Source organism: Oreochromis aureus, linkage group 23 (genome assembly GCF_013358895.1).
Source record: "Oreochromis aureus strain Israel breed Guangdong linkage group 23, ZZ_aureus, whole genome shotgun sequence".
NCBI lineage: Eukaryota > Metazoa > Chordata > Actinopteri > Cichliformes > Cichlidae > Oreochromis > Oreochromis aureus.
Genome location: NC_052963.1, coordinates 11,698,667 through 11,720,000, shown reverse-complemented (window position 1 = coordinate 11,720,000; position 21,334 = coordinate 11,698,667). Strand labels below are relative to the sequence as shown.

The window sequence follows — 21,334 nt, the reverse complement described above, 5'->3', positions numbered from 1 at the left end:
CCGTCTTTGCACTCTCGGATGACAGACGGTCATCATGACAGTAGAGACGTAACCATAAAGTTGCATTATATAAACATTTGAGCCTGTAATAGCTTCTCTAGCAGGGCTTTGTAAAACAAAGCTGGTGTTTTGTGATTTTTGAGAAGTCAGTCTGTTGTTTTTACTGTATGTTCTGCGTGATGTCTGGGTTAAAATAAGGAAACACTCCTCATTGGTTCCATGTGTAAAACAAACAAACTGAGCACTTTTCCCCCCATAAAGGAGCGAATTTAAAAATTAATCAGATTACCCCTGTGACACATATTGAAGTGGAAGCGGCCATTTCACGCTAAAAGTTTTTTATCACAGTTCTAATCATGCACATCTGTCTGTTACTGATGTCAACATGATGAGGGTGTCATCACACACAAAGTATCATAAATAGCTTTAAATATACTATAGCTTCAACTTTGACATGCAGCCCTGCAGTTTACTCAAACAGGAGCAAAGAGTGAATGTGTCTGCAGATGATTTACATTTCATAGGGTAAATTAATGATGGCCATCGACCTGTGTCGCATGTCATTCCCGCTCCCATCCTCCTTATTGCCTGGAACAGCCATTGTTGGTCACTATCTGTCACATAAATGAGAAAAAATGAAGCACTATGACAGCGGGCAGACGAGTAGCAGCCAGACTTCCAGTCGTCCTCATCCCGTACTTGTTATTAAGTTCATTCTTTATTTTGATATTCCGATTGACTTCCTAATAGTACAATGACATACGACAGCTTGCCAACATTGTCTCTTTATTACTGATCACTAATGCAATAAATAACATGGAAATTAAGGCGAAAAAAATGAATGAGGGGTTTACCTTGTAGGATGGAGATGAATTAATTGAATTATTATGAACATGTGCAGTATGACTGTCCTCTAAGTACATTATTAGACGTTTATTTGTATCCTTTTGTCTCTACAGACACCCTCTCACACAGAGTTAACACGCCAAAGAAGACTCCTCTCATCCATCATGTTAATGCTAAAGTCTAATATACATTAGGAGCAAAACAGAGGAGCGAGAATGGATATGTGACACACCGAGAGTGTGAGAGAAACTGAGGGAGAAAGAGAGTAGAGGGAGAAAACAGGCTGGTAATGAAGTACCCACCACTAGTGGATAAGAGCTAAAGTGGTCTAACAGATCTGTCAGGCTGCTAGACTGTGGCTAATTATCCCTCCTCCTCTTTTGTCTGCATCCTCTCCTCTGTCACTTCTTCTCTCTCGAATTTACTTCGCCTAGCGTGTTTTTCTCTCCACTTTGGCTCCGTCGTTTTCTCCCCTCTTTCCCTGCTTTTTCTCGTCTCTCTCTCCCTCCGTCTGTCCCTTCTTCCCATTTCCCATCTGTCTCCCCTTCCATGTCCAATCCCTTTCTCTTTCTCTCTCTTTTTTCTTCCGTGGATGAGATTGGGTGTCTGGGGCTTAGTTTTTGATTTGCAAGTCAATCGTAATTTTCTGTCAGAGAATTTAAGTTGAGGGAAGTTTTTAATATGGCCTGTATTATTTCATACAGGAAATGATAAATTTGCATTAGAATCCTCTTTAGAGTTTCTCCTTTTTTTCCTCTCTCAAATACAAAAAGCAGCTGAAAGTTACGGTTCTCAAAACTGCAGCGGTAATAATATATAATATGGAACGAATGACAACATTGATAAGCAGTGCATTTCTGAAAGCATGGGCCCTTTGTTAGACTAACAATGAGGGGCTCTGACATCCAAATATTACAGCAAAGGACACGTTTTACTCAAATTAAAGTACATTTTATTATTAAACTACTCTAAATGGCTCTCAAAACACTTCGACTTGCACAATTCCCATTTCTGCGCATAGATATAGATCCATTCATGCTGGAAAAATAAAATGTTTTAGGATATCAATTGGATTGGCACATAAACCAAGCTCCAGCACTGCAATAATATAAAATTCAATGACTGTGAAGTTAGAGTGATGCTTAGCATCTCAGACAGGCAGGTTTTAATGGGTAAACTTGACTGAACTAATGTAGAAGTGTATGAGATAGATATTAGATAGACCTAGCCAATGAGACGTGAGCCATTGGTTTGTGAAGCCTGACTCTGAAGGCTTGGTGTTAGCATTTTGGCAAGCCAATTTGGATTTTTGGTGCCAAATATGACCACAATTGGATAAGAATGTTGAGTGGTAGCTAATGCAAGGTGCATCCATAGGCTGTATGGGAGCACCAACTTCTTGGATGGCCTGGTAATACAATTAAAAGCAGAGTTAGCCATATTATATGCCAGACAATTGCATTAAAAATCCCCCCGAAAAAACGGCACGTCGTCGTGAAGTCCAGCGCAGCGACTCAGATTAACAGAGGTGAAGCCCCAGCAGACAGCTACCAGCTACAGCTGCCTAGTGTCCACATAAATCTGACTTTAAGCATTCATCAAGTTTAAACAGTATTTGTAAGCATGCCTTTTTTTCCACTGTAAAGTTGGACATTTTAACATGCGAGTCTATAGAGATTGACTTGATTTTGGTGATCTCAAGTGTTTCCTTATGTCTACAAGAGACTATAGATGGAATGTTCAAGCTATTATGACCTATAGTTAACACTTCAAGTAGAAGTACAGTGCATTACTGGTGTCAACTTCACATGGTTAAAAGGAAGAAAGAAAAAACACGTATCGCCGTAATTGCAGTGTTTGAATTATCACAGTATTCATCATATGGCACCCATGGCCTCCTCACACTGCCTCAAGTAATTCTGGTTGTATTTGTTTTGCATGTACGTCAAGAGGTGTCCAATCCAGATTGCATGGTTTTAGTGCCAAGCATGAACAGACAAGGATACAGCTGGTGACTTGAAATTGAAATAACATCAAATTGAATAGAGGGCTCAGAAGAGGCAACCTTATGCTTTCAGGGAAGTGTACTGCTGCACCTGGACCCTGTGTTTGTGCGCGTCACTAGGCATGTAATCTTTCTAAATATGAATATGTTAAATTTTTAGACAAGAGACATGATTTTTGGTACCATAAAGCTTTCTGGTTCCCAAGCCAGTGTTCTCCTAGTGCAAATTCCAAGCCCAGATAAATGGAGAGGGTAGAGTCAGGAAGAGCATCCGGCATTAAATCTTTCTAAAAGTGTGGATCGTGAGTAAGATTTCTATACTGTATTAGTTGGGGTCTGGGTTAACAATGACTGCCATCGATGCTGTTGAGCTGGAGGGTACCAGTGAAAACTGTGCTAGCGTTGGCTGAAGACAAAGCCAACGCTAGGAAGGTTAGGATTAGAAGGGAGATGAACCACTGTGGCATTATTTGCCTTCTTTTAACGCAGCAGCTGAAAAAAGGAATACGGACACAGTGTAACACTTTACAGCCAACAACTAAGGGCATGAAAAAATACAATTATTACACTGAAAGTAACTTTAAGTAATTTAGCAGAAAAACAAAAGATATTTTCCCATCTTACATTATATGCTGTACTTTTTGGGGCAAGTGGTGTAATATGGGGTGAATTAAGGTCACTAAGGTTTTTTTTAGGTTTCGGGGTTTTAAAAAACACATTTGTTTAACATTCATTATGATGATGTGTCTGATGGATGTTCAATTATTTAATTTTAACAATATAAATGTGATACCGACTGTTCTCTTTGACTAACTTACAAGAAAAAAAACATAAATGCTCATAATTTTCAATATGTAATGACAAAACCAAATTGAACTTATTTTTTTCACCTTTCACAATCACTGTATAACTTTCAAAAAGAGTGCACGGGAAAGGAGTGTCCACTTTTCTGGAAAATAGCTGTTTTTATGGAAAATTACCAAGAAATCTTTTCCGGTAGAAAACCCAGAGTTTAGGCACTACTTCAAATTAATTAATCACTACTTGAATTATCATCATTTTTTTGTTTCCTGTAAACATCTGACTTGTTTCTGCTTTATTCTAATGTATCTACCTTTTTAAGAATGAATAATTACATTGTAATTTCAAATATAATACAATTAAATTCCACTGAATTACCAAGGAATTACGCCCTTTACCAAGCTGCCAGAGGGGGAAAACTGAAATCTTGACCCAGGTGTCCACTGGCTTCACAGAAGCCCCCAAAATACTGGCAGCTGCTCCCCAGAGGCTAACCAGCAAGTTCCCAAACAGATAAGAGCGTGGCTGGGAGAAAGAGAAGCATAATCTCGACACTCATTTAACTCTTAGCAAACATTTCAAAAGGAAAATATGTTGAAACCATCCGTGGCAATAAAAGGTGACGCATCAATGAATTGTAGCCAGCTGTCCTAACAGTCACAAAGAAACAATATTGCCTACATTTTAAAGATTATGAAAGGTCAAATCTATAGAAAAGACAACAGAGAATGAAATGCATGCTGTTACTGTGTAACCATGCCTTCATGTTTTATGCATGTCTCAGTTTAGCAGATCGTGAATGTAGATTTGTGTAAATATTCTCTCACTTACGCCAATCAAACCATGGCCAGTGACCTTGTGTGACTCCACCTGCACACTGAAACACGCAACTCGGTGCAGAAGCACAGGTGCAAATGCCAGACATGCATTTAAAACACAGAGATGTCTAATATCGTACTTACGAGCTCAAATTAAGAGAGAACATTTTATTCAAATCTAGCACTTTTCCACATGCCCGCTGTGTCCATCTCTCACCTGTCTGCCTGATTCTGCTGCTGGGTCTGTGAAGCATGCGGCACTCTGGGTTTGTTCACCTTGGCGTAGAGCCCGTCGATGTCCTCGAAGGGCGCCTGCTGCGGGCCGGACACCCCGGCCGGTACTGCGGGGGAGGGCGTACGGCTGATGTACGACTGGGGCGAGGGCGGCTGGCGGAAGTTGTTGATGCGAGCGTAGTTTGGGTCGCTGTCATCGTCCTCCACGTCAGGGAGGGAGGACGGGTCAGGGGTGGCGGGGCCGGATTGGACCTCGGCGTAACGCGGGTCGAAGCTGTCAGCAAGGAGGAGAGGCGTTACACAAGAGCACAGGCGCAGCAAAAATACACGTTTTACACATTTTCCCTGTGATTCTTCTTCTGTGACAGACATTCGGCTGAGCAGTTGTTATGGAGGAGCAGGTGGGTGCATCAGAGCTGTCAGGTAAGATGCCAATCACAGCACTTTACTACTGTGACAAATGCTGGTCTATTATTATTCTACTGTACATGTTGTAAGCCGCTCTGTTATCACACCCTCGACTGTGAAATAATAATAAAACAACAACACACAGAATGTCAAGTTTTTGGTTGTTGTTGGGGGTTTTTTGTGATTCATACCCATCTCTGTCATCAGGGATCCTGTCCAGCTCCTCCTCACTCAGTGCCTCCAGTTTGCTCTTTGAAGCTTTTGCTGCATCTTTGCTCTTGTCTTCCTTCTTCTTGCCAAACCTGGAAACGACAAGAGGGTGAATTTTATCATCTCAAAGCCTCAGGCAGATAAAACCGTGGTGCTTTTATTCTGAAGGGACGGTTTGTGGGCTTTAGTATCCTTTTGGAGACTTTAATGATGAAACAACACACTTCACTCAGTCAACAGAGCATGCACGAGTTGATGAAAGAGGCTCTCCGGCTCACACAACATGAAAACACCACACACACACACTCTCCACCTTGCATCAGCTTTCCAAATCTGCTAGACAAACTCATTGTAACTCCTGTGCGTTCATTAGCGACTGTGCCTGGAAAAAGACTGCTTAATGATAGATACGGTTATAATGTCACAGCAGGAACTGACAATCCTCACTTTGTTTTTGTGTGTGTGTGTGTGCGTGTGTGTGTGTGTGTGTGTGTGTGTGTGTGTGTGTGTGGGCACGTGGAGAAAAAAACGGCGCAGAGCTGTCATGTAGCATATGGAGCATGAATATTTTAACATTTTGTTCAATAAAATAGCTGTTACACCGCAGCAGTGTGTTATCCTTTCCTTATCAACTTTGCCATTACGACCATCATCATCATTATCATTCTGCAGTCTTATTCTCTCGTTTTCGCAGGCAGAACATTCTCGTCGCCACCTCTCTTCGACTTACAATGAAGCTCGTCTTTGCGCTTTCAGGAAATTAACTGAGCCTTTTGCTCTAAATATTTCATATTCTTCCACCTCTCTTTCACATCATCGTTCTCGCCGAGCCCGCCACCCTCTCCCTCGCTCTTTTTCGCTCTCTTTCTTTCGCCGCCTCCGTCTCACCCGCCAACCCGCTTCTCTTTTTCTCTCTCTCACCCTCTCCTTCCCTCAGAGCTCCCGCTGAGCCAATCTAATGTCTGTGTTTATCTCATTAACAGCGAGGCACTTCTCATTACTGCTACAGGCAGATACGTGGCCTGAATGGTAACCCGCTGGCCTGGCCAAGTGGAAACCTGGACAGGGATGCCACATTGGCCTGGCACCATCCTGCAAACCAATTAGAGTTGTTTTTTAGCTAATCTACCCGCTTCACTTGTACCTGTGTGGGTGACTGCTGCCAAAAGCAGGTCAGATATTCACATTGCTCGAGCTTTACTGTGAAAGATGCAAATAGAGACGCCAAATCAAATCATTTTCTTTTGATGTGCACAGTTTGTACTCACGAGGTCATAAACTCATAGGATTACCTACTTTAATATGACACTTAAACTCAACTCGATTGATATTTCTTTGTGCTTGTGTAACATTTTTTTGCTTTTTATGAGCTTTATCATTCTTCAGGGGAAAACACACCCATTCTTGTATGATACTAATCTAAACAGCCATAAAGCCTGTTTCCTACAGCACACACAGATGGCCTCGATAAGCACTGCTATGCTAACTCCTAGCACATAAATATGCCACTCTTTAATCAGAATATTGCCGCTTGTGTCCACGTAACCTGCCTTCACCACTAATTCAGTCTCTGGACAGGACTCTCACATAAGCTCTGTTAAAATTTAGAGATCCAGTCAGTAGCAAACACATCCTACTGGGCGTTCAATGGTGCACTATACTGAGGAGTGATGAGTGTTTCAACTCCCCAGAGTCAGACTGTCAACACTGACTTGTGCTGTAACACACTGATGCAACTGAGGGACAACCTTCCTCATGTATAGCATGAAATTCAAGGTAAAATGCGGCTACTCTGACACACTGGGGTTGATCCAGCTCTCAGTGGAGATGTGAATGTTCATGTGGTCCAAACAGGACTTCAGGGACTAATCTAAAAATAGCACAAGTGCCAGCGGCCAAATTTAATCAAGTAGGATTTGCATTTGTTTAAGAGCAGAATTTCAGATTGGACCTTGTATAAAACTAATGAAAGAGTACTAAGATTAAACTTAAAATTTTCAGTTTTTGATAAAGCTTACAGATCAGGTGACCCTGAACCATCCCATCATCATGCTGCTACAGGCTCAGAACTTTTCACTCCTCAGGGGTTTTCCTTCTCCCACTTTCTATGTTTTGTCTCCATACACATCCTTCATTCTTTCCTCTTTCCCGTCACACCTTGACCGATCACACCAGAAGACCGCCCCTCCCTGAACCTGGTTCTGGTGGAGGTTTCTTCCTGTTAAAAGGGAGTTTTTCCTTCCCACCATCACCTAGTGGTTGCTCACAGCCACTGAATGCTGCAGGGTCTTTTACTTGCATTGTAAAGGACCTTGAACTGACAGTTGTTGGGATTTGGCACCATATAAATAAACCTGAGGTGAAGTGAAGTGAATTAATTTACGTAGGATTGTTTTACTCCTGCTTGGTAAACCGCTTTCATCTGTGAAACTCAGCACCATCTGTAATAGTGATTTTTGGCTGACTCGACCTCTTCTCAAGGACCAGTAATTTGTCACACCTGTAGCTTGGAACAAATTGTTTGTCATTTATATTAGTTCAAGAAAAGGAGTGACCTCATGCAACTTCAGTGTTGTTCTACTCAGCCTAAGCGGAGCAGGGGTCTAATCGACCAGAATAAGTGGAAACACTTGTGTGGCTATGAAGGATCTGTAGGGCAAAGCCCATTATCTCCTTGACTCGACAAAAGTCATGGAAGGCATTACACTGCAGTATTCAGAGGCAGAGCAGCTGTAGCTGTGGCGGGTAAACTGAGCCTGATGTGCAAAATGTGTAGCGTTCCCCTTTAAGCAACACTGGCAGACTTTCACACTGATCTTTGAGCTGTTTTGGGAAGTTTAAAATCTGTCATCTGCAACATCCGTGTTTTATTTTTATTTTTCTTTCGGCGATATCGCGGATGCTAAGCCCCTGCTGCTGTAATGTTTTTCCACCTCACTTCCTAGAGATCACTTGCCACAGAAACAGTGTGGGCGCTGCCGCAGCATCTTTTTTTTTCCCCTACAGATTTTTTTTTTTACTTGGAACTATTTTGATTTTGATTTTCTAAGCACTCCCACATTATGCAGGAGCCAAAAGCAGACTAGCAATTACCTCAGCGATAACCATATAAAAATCAGCATCGTCAGAAAAGAAATATCAGCGCTGTTCATCTTCTATGCATCAATAGACATATAATTATATTACACATAAATATATGATTATCCAAAATCCCAGGTTTAGTCAGCTGAGCTGTTTGCTAGATTCACACCCCCACCCCTCCCAGCCCGCCTTCACACACGCACACTCACAAAGCGCCTTAATCAACATTCTGAGGGGGCAGAGGTCCTCAGTTGGACCCATCATTATATCTGCATTAATTAGGAAGGCTTCTTCTTCTCACTGTATTGTTTGAAAAAAGATGGAAAGAAAAAGAAAGGGGGTGGCACAGAACAGGGGTGGGACTCCCAATTAGAGACGTCTACCTTTCCCATCACCTTATGCGTTGTTCATCACCAAACATCCCCCCATCGTTTCCCTATTGCTATGAAACTAATGTCTGCTTCTCTTTTCTCTCTCTCTCTTTTTTAATTACTTTCTTTTTTTGTTGTGTTTTTTTTTTTTTAAAGCTTTCTCTTTATAGCGCAGGTTTTGCTCTGTCACTCGTTCTGAAATGTGACAGTTAATTTCCTGTTGAGTGCGAGACAGCAGCTGGATAAAAATGTGAAAATGCACCAGCACGTTTAAAGACAAAGAACCTATGAAAAAAACCCTTTATGAGCACACACACACACACACACACACACACACACACACACACACACACACACACACTAAACTAGAAATAAACAGATTGTTCACAAAAAACAGGTACGGGCTGCACACAGTAAAGAAGACAGCCATATACATCAACAGAGGTAACGAACACACAGTAACTCTGCAGGGAACTGCAAACAGTCTCATGGAATAGGACATCTCATTAACTTAGCATTATCTACCTACACAACCACTCCATCAAACTCTCATTAGAGAAAAGTAGGGGGTCCTTGTGAGTCAGGCTGCTCTGGTGTCCCATTTAATACACTCCCCACTGACACAGGAGTTACTGGGAACCATTATTAGGATGTCGTTGTCATCATTAACCCGCCGCTCCCACAGCCGCCCTGGGATCACCTCGGCAGGCCCAGGACGGTGAGAGGAGATGATGTTGCCTGTTTGTCACTATATATAAAGTACGGTATATTTGTCATGGAGTCATTTTGAAATGTTTGTCTTAAAAAAAAGCTGGTTTTCCTTGACAAACAGCTAATGCTTCACAAAGGCCTTTCCTCTTTTTTCTTTTTCTCCACTTTGGAGCACCCTAATTTAGACAAACGTTGCAGTGAAACGAACTCTTCATGGTCCAGCAAGACATACTGGACAAGTTCATGCTCCCAACTTTGTGGGAACAGTTTGGGGATGGCTCCTTCCTGTTCCGACATGACTGCACACCAGAACACAAAGCGAGGTCCGTAAAGACATGGATGAGCAGATTTGGTGTGGAAGAACTTGACTGGCCTGCACAGAGTCCTGACCTTAACCCGACAGAACAGCTTTGGGATGAATTAGAGCAGAGACTGTGAGTCAGGCCTTCACCTCCAACATCAGTGTCTGACCTCACAAATGCATTTCTGTAGGAATCGCCAAAGATTCCCATAAACACTCCTAAACCTTGTGGAAACCAGAAGAGTTAAAGCTGTTATAGCTGCAAAGGGAGGGCTGACATCATGTTTAAAACGTGTGTGAAGACAGACAGGCAAATACTTTGGGGAATATTGGCTGATTTTCTTTTCGTTATTCAGAAATCCTATAAATAATTGTGTTTTTATGCTCCAAAGGCTTTCCTCTTTTTACTTCTTCTTATGGTTTCCCTAAATTTCATGTGAAAAACCTTAGTCAGGCATAACAGATGATGACTAGTGCACTTTGCAAAACTGACACGCTAATTCGGACAAAAAGCAGTCAGCTAGGTGCGCCAGAATCTCAGCTGGTGAGAAACTATAGTGACTGTAATTACTACAGCAACTGTCATTCTCATTACTGTGGAAGAGAGGGGGAAGAGGCGTAGGAGCTCAGTTAGCCATCCTCTAATGAGGCTCTATATGTAACACTAGGATCACAGCTATCCTTGGGTGGTGATGTCACCAACCTGACCTGTGCAATTAAAGCTCTAGGATGGAGGAAAAGGGCCAAAGGGAGCAAAAAGAGCTTGCTCCATTGGATAAAGGGTTATATACGATTTCTTTAACATCTATCTCAAATTACTGCAACAAACTAGAAATCTCATTACTCGGGGGGCAAAAAACAGCTTTAAATCTTAACGTTTTCTGTTTAAATAAAATCAGCTCTTTACTTCCATTCTCAGCGTTAAGGCTTCTTTGTTCTCTGCAATTGTGACAACAACTCTGATGGTGTGCAGTTGTGTGTAATCTTAATAAGCTTTCCTAACGTGGTGCAACAGGGAGCCAGTGGGTGGTTGGTTATCGCCAGGCATAACGAGGGATGTGAGAATGCTGTCTGCTAGCACCGTGGGTGTGTGTGTGGGCCCGTGTGGAGGAAGTCATGTTTTCACAAGGAGGACAAGGATTTAATTGACGCGTGTGTATGTGTACATTATGTGTGTGTGCGCTCACACGCTTGCAGGCTTGATGAAACTTGTGAACACCTTGCCATTCCACATTTGAGTTGAAGCGCGCGCGCACACACTCACACAGAGACAAGCTAAAGCATCACACACAACGGCAGAGCACTGCGGCTCATCACCGCGACAAAGGTGGTTTAGCATTCTGTCTACAGAGGAAACAGATTAAAGAGAGATAAGGAGCAAGGAAGATAAAAAAAAACTAAATGAGTCCAGAAGAAAGGAGGAAAAATTACTAATACAATATCTGTACGAAACTTTAAAAACAAACAATCAAGATTTATAGCGATAAAAGCAAATGGAAACATTCTGATAATGAAAGAACCCACTGGAACAGAACAAAATGGGTAAAACAAGTAAAGTTAAACATTAAAAATTCAAGTCTGGTAAAGTCAAGTAAATAAATGAACAAGTTTAATCATTATAGCTCGACAAATAATACTTTTATCTTCGACTTCAGCAAATCCTTTTTCTTAGGATCCGGTCACACGGGCCTAGAGAGACCCCCTGGTAACCGCTGGTTGTTGAGGAAAGTTTTCCCCAACTGGTTGGCGAGTAGCTGCAGGGCGTTGTTGGCTGTTCCAAGATAACATCTATCATATGTTGCACTGATAACCTCATTGCGATTGCTTTGGCTTCTAGCAAACACCCATAGTTAAAGAAAGAAGACGACAACTTTTCTGCAAACACTTGCCAACTACCTGCTAAGTGGTTGCATGACTATGAAGAGTGTGATGCAAACGAAAACAGAGAATATTTCCCTTGAAAAGGTGTTAAAAGTTGTCCCTTACCGCTGAAACTAACATGTTTCAAAAGTGAAACTTTTAGCTTAAAATGAAACTATTTCCTTTTACAGCTTTCATGGCACTTTTTTAAGATTCACTACAGCTCGGAAAGTAAATCTAATAAAATATGATGTCTTTGGTGAGGCTACCTCTCCACAACAAACTTCAACTTGCAAAAGCCAGCAACCACTCACCAACCGGCTGGGGAATGCACATTTTTCTCTAGTGACTGAGGGTTGCCGGAGGGTCACCAACTGATCTCTATGACTGTGTAACAGAGGCCTCATTGAAATAATTCCTGCTCCTTAGAAGCCTGAACACAGGAACTGCATTCTCTCCAGTTTAAAGTCGATATTGGAACAGCCCAAAAACATCAAGCTGGAAACCTCAAGCAGAAGTCACATACATGCCAACAGAAATATCAGGACACAAGACAGCCACAGGCTTTAAACTGACCCTAAATAATACTAGCAGCAAATAATAAGACACTAAGCCTGGTGCGTTGCATTTTGTCGTCTGACACTGAGATCAGCTGATTGAGGCTCTTTGCATTAGTTCCGTCTTTCTTTGAGGTGTAAAAAGGTTGGAGGAGCCTTTATAGGGGAGGACTTATTTGACATATTTGATACTGCATCAATTGAGGCTCCAAGGCTAGCCGGGCTTCTTTTATCTGTCTTGGGGGGGGAGTAAAGGATATATTACTGTGCTCTGCTACATGGAAGGAAGAATAAAGGGTAGAAAAGACTTTCTGTCAGAGGACAAACTTCAGAATGAGGCGACTTATGTCCTGTAAACATGTGCTCATCCCTGTTCTTCTTCATAGTGTGTATCTCTACAATAACTGCTTCCATACTTTAACCTTAACATCTGAATATCCTCAAAGATTTCTGACTGAAAAAGATTTTGTTAACACATAACAATAATCCTGTGTTGTGGAGTGATCTGCCATCTGGCTGGTACACTATTAAAATCCTTCTGTAAACAGGCGAGTATGTGAACAATGCCACTTATACATGGTAGTAAAAACATCACATGCATAGCATGCATTGTTTTCTAGAGCCTGTGTTGACTCGTAGATTGTTACCACAAAAAATAATGATTTCTTGCAACAGGCTTGATATGTCCTTTTCAATAACGAGGTTGCAGATAGCTCAGAGCAAGTGAGAAAACTGGCCAAATCCTATTCGCCTTGGAGAATAAGAGCAAGGTATAAAGAAGCAGAGTGGATAAAAAGAGAAAAGAAAGCAAGAGAAAGAGCAGGGAAAAAAACAATGAGTAAGTAAGAAAAGAGGAATTAAATGAGCAAACCAGAAAAAGTGAGACCCGGCTAAATAGCCCATCTGCCTGGGAGAATAAACGAATAAGAAGGAGGCAGAGAAGAAAGAGAGAAAGACGAGAAAAAGTGAAAGAGAAGACGAGAGATGGATGGATGTGTTAGCCAAAGCTCCTGTGAAAGTGCAGCTCGGCTGGGGAGGAATAAGGAGCTTAGGAATATATAGAGGGAATGCAGCTGCGTTCAGAGGCACAGGGAGAACAGTTAATCAGCCAAGCAGAAATGTTATCGCAGTAATTAGATTGCTCTGTATGTATTTGGAGAAGAGTGCACATATCTCAGTGGAGTTTTCAGTAAAGAAAGTAAAGGAGGGGAAAGATATGAGGCGAGTGAAAGAGAAACAAACTGAGAAGCAGACGGAGAGAGAGAGAGAAACAGGAGAGATGGGAAGAGAGAGAGGGAGAGATTAACACTATAGAGAGCCGTGATGTAACACGGTGCTTTCTTCTCCTGTTCTGGCGACGCGGCGCTGCTTAACAGTGAGACCCGTCGGAAAATATTTCAGGCTTCCAATAGACAGAATAGCACCGAGGGCAAAAAATAGACAACAAGTGCTCTTTAAAATTGGTGTGGTTTCCTTGTGGAAGTGAGGATCAGGCTACAAGTGAACTGCTGTCCAACGACGAGGTCACGTCAGGCCGCTGGAAGCTGGCTTTTGGCAGACAGCTAGGCCAGCCAATCCTGGCCTCTCTGAAGAGAGTCCCACCTTTGCTCGATAATGAAAACAGCCAGCAGGCCATGAGCTTTCCCCACTGGGCATAATTAAATCTATTTATCTGACTTTCCCTCCATATGCCCTGCACAGTACACCAGCAATTTGGCCCAAATCAGCTTCCATTGATGCCGGATACAAGCGCCGATAGGAGTGGGATGAATCTGCAGCTAGATCCACCCAAGTGCTAATCGTAGTTAAAACAGCTTCATTTAGAAGGCATTAATAATGTAGGGAGGAAGATACAAGTAGAGGGTATAAGCTATCTTAATATTCAGTTCTTTAAAGTACTTTAGCTGAGCATCACAGCAAAAGATAATTCAAAGATCATGGAGTGAGGAAGGGCACAGCATGTAGCAAAGGAGAATAAAAGCTCACTAGCACTTACAGACCAAAAGCAAGCCAGTAAAGTGAGTCTCGCGTGAGAACGTTTTGCAACTTCGCAATGTAAAAGAAACTACGGTGTAGTCAACAAGCTGTAACGTAAGAAGAGGAGGAGCCGCCGAATTTCCTCTTCAAATGAGACTAATTTAACACCTAAAGGAGAGAGGATCGAGGCAGGCAGGTATGAACGCACAGCAAGTTGCTCTCAAGGGAGCAGAAAGCATATGGAAAGCTTGTCTTAATCAACGCCTGGCCGGTCCTTCAAGCACTGATGCTTCAGTCAGACAATAAGTGATGAAGAGAGGGAGGGAAGAAGGTGCTAGGATAGAAGGAAATGGGAAAGGACTGAGAAGGGAAGGGTTGTACAAGAAAAAGATGGAGATGAAGAAGAAAAGAAAGAAAAAAAGAGTGAGAAGGGATGCAAGCAAAAGTAAAAGGGAAAAGGATAAAGGGAGAGCAAACAGAGGAGATGGAGTGTAAAGTGCTGGAGTGCTGCGCCGTCCAGGGGCTGTCTGGTGAAATATGGGCTTCCCTTTAATTGTTTGCATTCTGATATGTGGCATATTTTAGCAATTCCACATAAAATCTGTCCCCCCCAGCAATTTGTCTTTTATTTCGCTCCCCACTTCTGTCAGGGAAACCATTAATATTTAACAAGACCACTGGGCTATATGCCTCATTTTCATACTGGGCAGTAAATTCAGCCAGTGCACTGACCTCTCCACTCTTTGTTGTACACATCACACACACGCATGCATGGATGCACGCACACATGCAATGAGATATAAACAGATTAAGATAATGAAAGCCAGGCACATTAGCATACACGATCACAAAGCCTTTATCTTGCTTAGTTTGCATAATACTGCACTTAATCTGACTAGAATCACTGGTTTAGATGGTCAGTTCACCCAAACTACAAATAAGAACTAACCATATCACTTAGCTTTCTTTTCTAGCGCGATGGCTTTTTTTCCTTTCATGTTCTTGGTTTAAAGTTCTGTGGATTATTTTAACAGGTAGAGTCATTTTTAAGATCATAACTGTGGATGTTGTAGTTCAAACCAAGCATCAGAATGGGGAAGAAAGGTGATTTAAGTGACTTAAATCGAAAATGTAACTCAAAGAGCCACTCATTGCAACCAAGGTACGCAGAAGAGCACCTCTGAATATATCAAACCTTGTAGCAGATATGCTCCAGCAGCAGAGGACCACACCAGGTGCCATCCCCGCAACTGTGTGATGCTATGATGTCAACATGGACCAGAATCTCTTAGGAATGTTTCAAATGCTTAAAACTGCAAAAACAAACAGTATGTCTTAAGTTTCTGCTTCACCATAGTGCGTAAAGAAGACAAAGCTTCTGACAGGGTGATAGATTTAGATGAATATCTACAAAAGCACTCTATTTGGCCAGTGGTCTGAAACCTGGCTTTTACTGACCTAGGCAACAGAAGAACACACACATACATAGATTTAAACTCATTTTGAAAAGTTTCGGATGCTTTAAACCTGGAGCAAAGTGAAAAATCTGTTTTAATACTACTGGAAACTACCTGTAAACTTTGTGATTCATAGAAATTCTTCACATTTTCCAGCTGCAGGCTTGGAAGAAAAAAAAATAAAAAAGGCTAGGTCACCGTGGCTCCACATGAGAGCCACTGGCAGACTGAGAAAGGTTAGGCTACTGGCTCCTCCGGCCCTCCACACATCCTCATACAAGAAACACTTAACCTTCTTGGTGTGCAAAGCAGAGGTCGTGCTCTGAGTGTATTTTAGTGGGAGATACACGGTAGCGGGGAATAAGGAAACCCTCAAGTAAAGAGGGAGTGTGTGCGCTTGTGTGTTCTTGAATGTGTCTGTCATTAGCACATTAAATGACAGAGGAAGTCCATCCATCACACATGGCATGGCTGGAGAGGACATAACCGCCAGTGGAGGTGTAATCACTTCCTGGCGCCCGATGCTTTGAGCGCATGTACGTCCAGGAGTTGGTAAGATCACATGCTAATTGGTCGTGACCGTTTCCTGTGGCCTCATTGAGACCTTTAATTGGCCGGTGAGTGATGGGCAGCTGGCTGGTGAAATGCCGCTGAGCCGTCTGGATGATACGAATGTGTCTGTGCTTCGAAAGGCCCGTCCCTCGGGGTCAATTCAAATGTCATAACTCGACGGGGACTGATAGATCGTGAAAACGATCAACGCAAATGGAAGCCTCGTCTCACTGTCTCATTTTGTAATTACCGTGTGGCCAATATTTCTCTGAACAAATGTGGGTATTGTGTTCCTGAGCCGGATGACTCACTCAGACTTTACCAGTCGTAAGAAAGAAAAAAGAAAAATAGGGCTTCACTCCTAATGAGAACACAGCTATTTGAAAACAGTGACAGCAACTCTATTGGCTGGCAGAACTGCAGAGAACATTACAGAGTAATTAGTTCTCTGAAGATTGCTTCTTATGTAACATCGGGTGTAACTTACTAATGAACAACAATAATAATAAAAAAAAACTTATCTGAATAAAAGAGTATACACCCGGTGGCCTCCAAACTTCCCAGGGAAAATCTGGAGGTAAACAAGTTGTTCAGAAGCCTATAAATAAAGTAATTAATTCCTCAACTGCTCCACTGGAGCTCCTTCACGGTCAAGCTGCAGAGGAGTGAGTCGGCATCCTCGCCTCACCCCTCCCCTCCCCGCCCAACACCAGAGCTGTAAATAAGAGAGGGAGAGAGAGCGGTTCTGAGCCAAAACGCTCTGGTTGGAGGCAGGTGTAGCCGGGCCATGAAAAACAAGAAACATAAAAAGCTTTTCGTGTGAGAAGAGAAGGGGAGATTTCAAGGGGAAGGCGAGTCAAGGGGAAGCGTTGTACCGACAGAAAAAGGGAGCGAGGAGAACGGCGGGAAGGAATGGCGGAGGCGCGTCGCGACTGCCCCCTTTATCAGCTGATATATATGCATGAGGATTTCCTCATCATCTCCACTGTCAATTTCCCGTCCCTCTGATATTTGACTGACAGCTCGCATCAACACCAATAAACCTGCACATCATTTCAGGAAAAGCTGCCCATCGTGCTGAATGGAGGGTAGAAATGGAGGGAAAAAAGTTAATTTGTTTTCCCGCCGGCTGCCGACAGTGATAGTGTCCGCATTTGTTTGCTTCCATGGCAAAGTTGTAAATTAGAATTGTGCCTCAGTACCAAGTACAGGAAGCTGCTTCTGCTGCGAGAAAGCTCATTTTCAACAACGGTAAAAAGTACTTGGCAGCTTTTTATATGTAGGGCGACTGGAGTCTTACCGGAAGCAAATTGAGCACAATTCTGAATTATGACAAGAAAAATGAAATAGCTGTCATTTTAGGACTGCTTTTTCCTCTATGAAGGGTGATTCACTGGTTGTTGTCAACAGCATTTTAATGTAATAGCATGTAGCTTTAAGAACCATGCTGGTTTTAATATCTGGGACTGAGTATAATAAACTTGGACATTTGACACACAAGAAACAAAATGACAAGGCCAACATATATCCAAATACTAATGCCACAGAGTAAATTCCAGGTTGTTCTACTCACCATTAACAGCTAAAGCTCACAGCAAATAAAAGGACTGATTTTCTTTCCTTCACTGCAGCTTTGAATTAATCACAGTGCACAACTTGCATCAGGTAAAATTGCAAAGATTTGCATATACCTCCCTATCATAAACGTACCAACACCAGAAATGAAAATATTCGAAACCCATATCAAAATTGTCCTGCCTAGTAAAAATCCTTAAGTCCCCAGTAAATTCCCAAACAGTTTTAATCAGAGCAGTTGGGCTTTTGATTAAGTCACAGCACAATAACAGCTGCGTTATGTGTGCTTCGCATAGCCCCTCACAACCTATGCAAAGCATTTGATTTAGCAGCTTATGCTACGCCACTGTAAATGCTATGCTTGACTAGATAAACAATCTATTAAATGATTCCATCAGAATCTTCCTGATAGATCTCAAAGATGTTTTCAAAGGTTTCCGTCAGAGATTTTGGTCTGCGGTGGGATGGCAGCATTACACAGTTGCTGCAGATTTGTGGTTGCACATCCACCATGTTCCTCCACATAACCTGCTGGATTGTGATTGGATTGAGATCTGGTGACTGCCGAGGCCATTTGTGACCACACTGCCATGTTCAAGAAACCAGTTTGAGACGATTTGGTGAGCCTGTGTGAATTGTAGTTTGCCGCTCTTTACTGACAAGAGTATCATTCAGTGTGGTCTTCTGCTGCTGTAGCCCACCTGCTTCAAGGTTGGATGCGTTCAAAGACGCTCTTCTGCATACTTTGATTGTAACAAATGGTAAATTGAAATATGGTCACCTTCCTATCAGCCTGAAGCCGTCTAGCTGTGAGTGACACCTGGTGTAGTCGTTGCACGTGTTGTGCAGAAATGTGGAGATGCTCTTCTGCATACCTTGGCTTTAATAAATGGTTATTTGAGGTACTATCATCTTTCCAGCATCTGCATTTCACTTATCAAAGCAGTACGCTTGTTCTCTGGCCTCTGGTAAAGAAACATAAGGGGATGCTATTCACCAGGTGACCTAAGAGTATCCTGCCTCCTTCGAAATCTTCATGGTCATAAAATAAAAACTATTGATTATTATAAATAATTCAGAATTATTTACTCACTTTTAAGACCCATGTAAAACACACTCAGAAATCTGAGTGCTTTCTTGATGGTAATGCTATTTATACATATGCTTCCCCCTCCACCTTGAATATTCTTTATTCCATTTACTACAGGGAGCTGCATTTTATTACCAACCACTGTATCTTATATGAAAATTTCAGATGGTCCTCTTAAACAAACATAGGGGAGCAGTGCTGCTTGATGTTTGTTTATAAGGCTTTCATTTAACAATTACCTAATTACCTCTGCTGCCTTGTTAAGATTTAAATATAGTACTTACGATGCCAAGTCACAGGACGTTCTAACACTAGCTGCACCTCTTATTTACTCTACAACTGGGTTCAAATACTTTGCTGCATACAAATAGGATTAGTTACAAAAGTTTGAAAACTACATTCTCTTATTTTATTTGAGGATTTTATGCATCAACATCACTCCTGCATAAGATTTTCCTGAATTTCAAAATGTCCATTCTCATGTTGTCTTTGCAAAGGTCTCCCTTAAAAACAGCACACCCTGATTTCAATGAGATTACCTGTTTAAATAAAGGATTTAATAATAATGCGAGCCCTCAGCTTTGCACGGTTGCACTCTCTCATTTTAATTCAGCCAACCTTTGCTCAAAGTATACAGCAGGGAGAATATACTCTGCAAGGCTTTACATTCCCTAGGAACGTGTATTTAAGGCAGCCCTGATTAGTAAGCCAAAGCTACGTGTTCCACGCCTGTCAAGTGTGCAAAGAAAGTGATTTGTGGTTTTGCATACATTATTTATGGAAAGATAAAGAGATGAATAGAGGGAGTGATAATGCTTATCCACAAGAGATATCCTGTGAGCAAAATATATGGCCTTATGCATATTTTACAAAAGGGAATACTAACATTAATAAATACTGTCTTGCCGACTCCTTTCTGTATCAGCGCAGCTAACAGCCCTTAAATGCCATATGAGATGCTGGATCAAAGAAATCCACCTGCAGTGCATTAACCCATCGATGGGATTAGGTAATGCACCTCCGATTTACCCCATCACAGCTTAGAGTCACTGCTATGAGGCACCCACACAAACATGTCAGAGGGATTTTGATATGCCTACCAACACGGCTGACAAGTACAGCCTATTCAAGATTCCTTTCCCTTCCTGCTGATCTTAAGGTCACTTGGTGTTTAAAGTCACTGCGGCACTGTTGTGGCCTCTTTCAGTACTCCACATTGCTATTATTTAGCACCGATGGTCGACCTTACTTTTCTGGTTTCTTTCAAATAAACAGAGGGGCAGTGACAACCATTCATACCAGAGCGGGCACAGAAAAAAATAACAGTCCACAGAAACCTCACAGTAAAGGAATAACACGCCCTGCCTCTGTTTAACTGGCAGGAGGTTTCTTGGACCTCGCACTAGTCATTAGCACACTTGATAATAGAAAATTAGAAACTCGAGTGAATCCACGGAGGACTCGGAAGCTAATTTTATCCAGTGTTGCTTAGTTAAATCAATAGTTCAGTCAAGGACAGAGAGAAATGAACTGGGAAAGAGATACTCAACCATAGACAGCTAAGTGAAGCAAAACAGAACAAAGAAAGGACATTTGAGGACAATCTTAGGAGAGAAGGCTCATCGGGAAACTAAAATTGGAAGAGCAAAGGCTCAAGGAACGAGGAGGAGGAGAAGGAGGAGGAAGAGAGGCACACTTATAAGAGCAGTAATCCATCAGAAATCATCAAGCGTCGAGCTCCTTCAGTTTGACAACGAGACTTTGGTTTTGCAGAGCACAGCCCACCAGTGACTACCTTTTCCACCCCGCACATTCTGCTGCTCCGCGATAGGATAAGAGCGGAACGGACGGAGCTAATTGGCTTGCGTCACTGTCGGATTTCTCTTGCGCCGCAAACAGAGGAGCGGGGGAGAGGATATACTGTACGATGCCGTACGTGGGATTTGTAAACAGCAGATCAGAGCGTCGACTTTCATGTCCCTTAAATGGGTTGAGGGGTGTTTGCGCGCGGTGGCGGCAAGAGACGTGCTGATAGCGACAGCTCCACATTGATCCTGATTGAGTGACTGACGGGACACGAAACAGACGGCGTGTGTCAGTGCCCAGCAGGGCCGGCAGCGGAGTTGAGCAATGACACACCCGGTGACTGGTGTGATGAACACTCAAGCTGATGGAGTTGCATGAATCTGTGTATAAACACAAATCCACATTTCAGTGCAGACCGAATGTCACTTGGGAGTGAAACGGGGAGCGTTGCACACAACCCTGACCTCCTGATTAAGTCGTGCTGGATAAAACCATAACATGTCTAATCCTTCCATGAAAACAAGACCGGGTCTGAGCTCAAGCAGTTCAAGCTGTACACACAAGAATAAACGCCCTCAGCAACTTTCCAAGGCTGAGAAACTTGTAAAAATATCACTTTTGGGAATGGTGCAGGAGGGAGCTCTAGCTTTTACTTTAAGATAAGAATAATATTG

The 21,334-nt window shown here is 42.4% G+C and overlaps 1 protein-coding gene across 1 annotated transcript in view; it reads right to left on the bottom strand.

Annotated features, from left to right (window-relative positions):
* pard3ba (par-3 family cell polarity regulator beta a) overlaps window positions 1–21,334 on the bottom strand; it is a 196,539-nt gene that overhangs the window by 48,621 nt on the left and 126,584 nt on the right. Inside the window, exons 20-21 of the mRNA XM_031738444.2 lie at window positions 5,304–5,414; window positions 4,688–4,978 (exon numbers count right to left, since the gene is read on the bottom strand). Coding sequence (XP_031594304.1) covers window positions 4,688–4,978; window positions 5,304–5,414 — 402 coding nt within the window. The remainder of the gene's footprint in view (window positions 1–4,687; window positions 4,979–5,303; window positions 5,415–21,334) is intronic.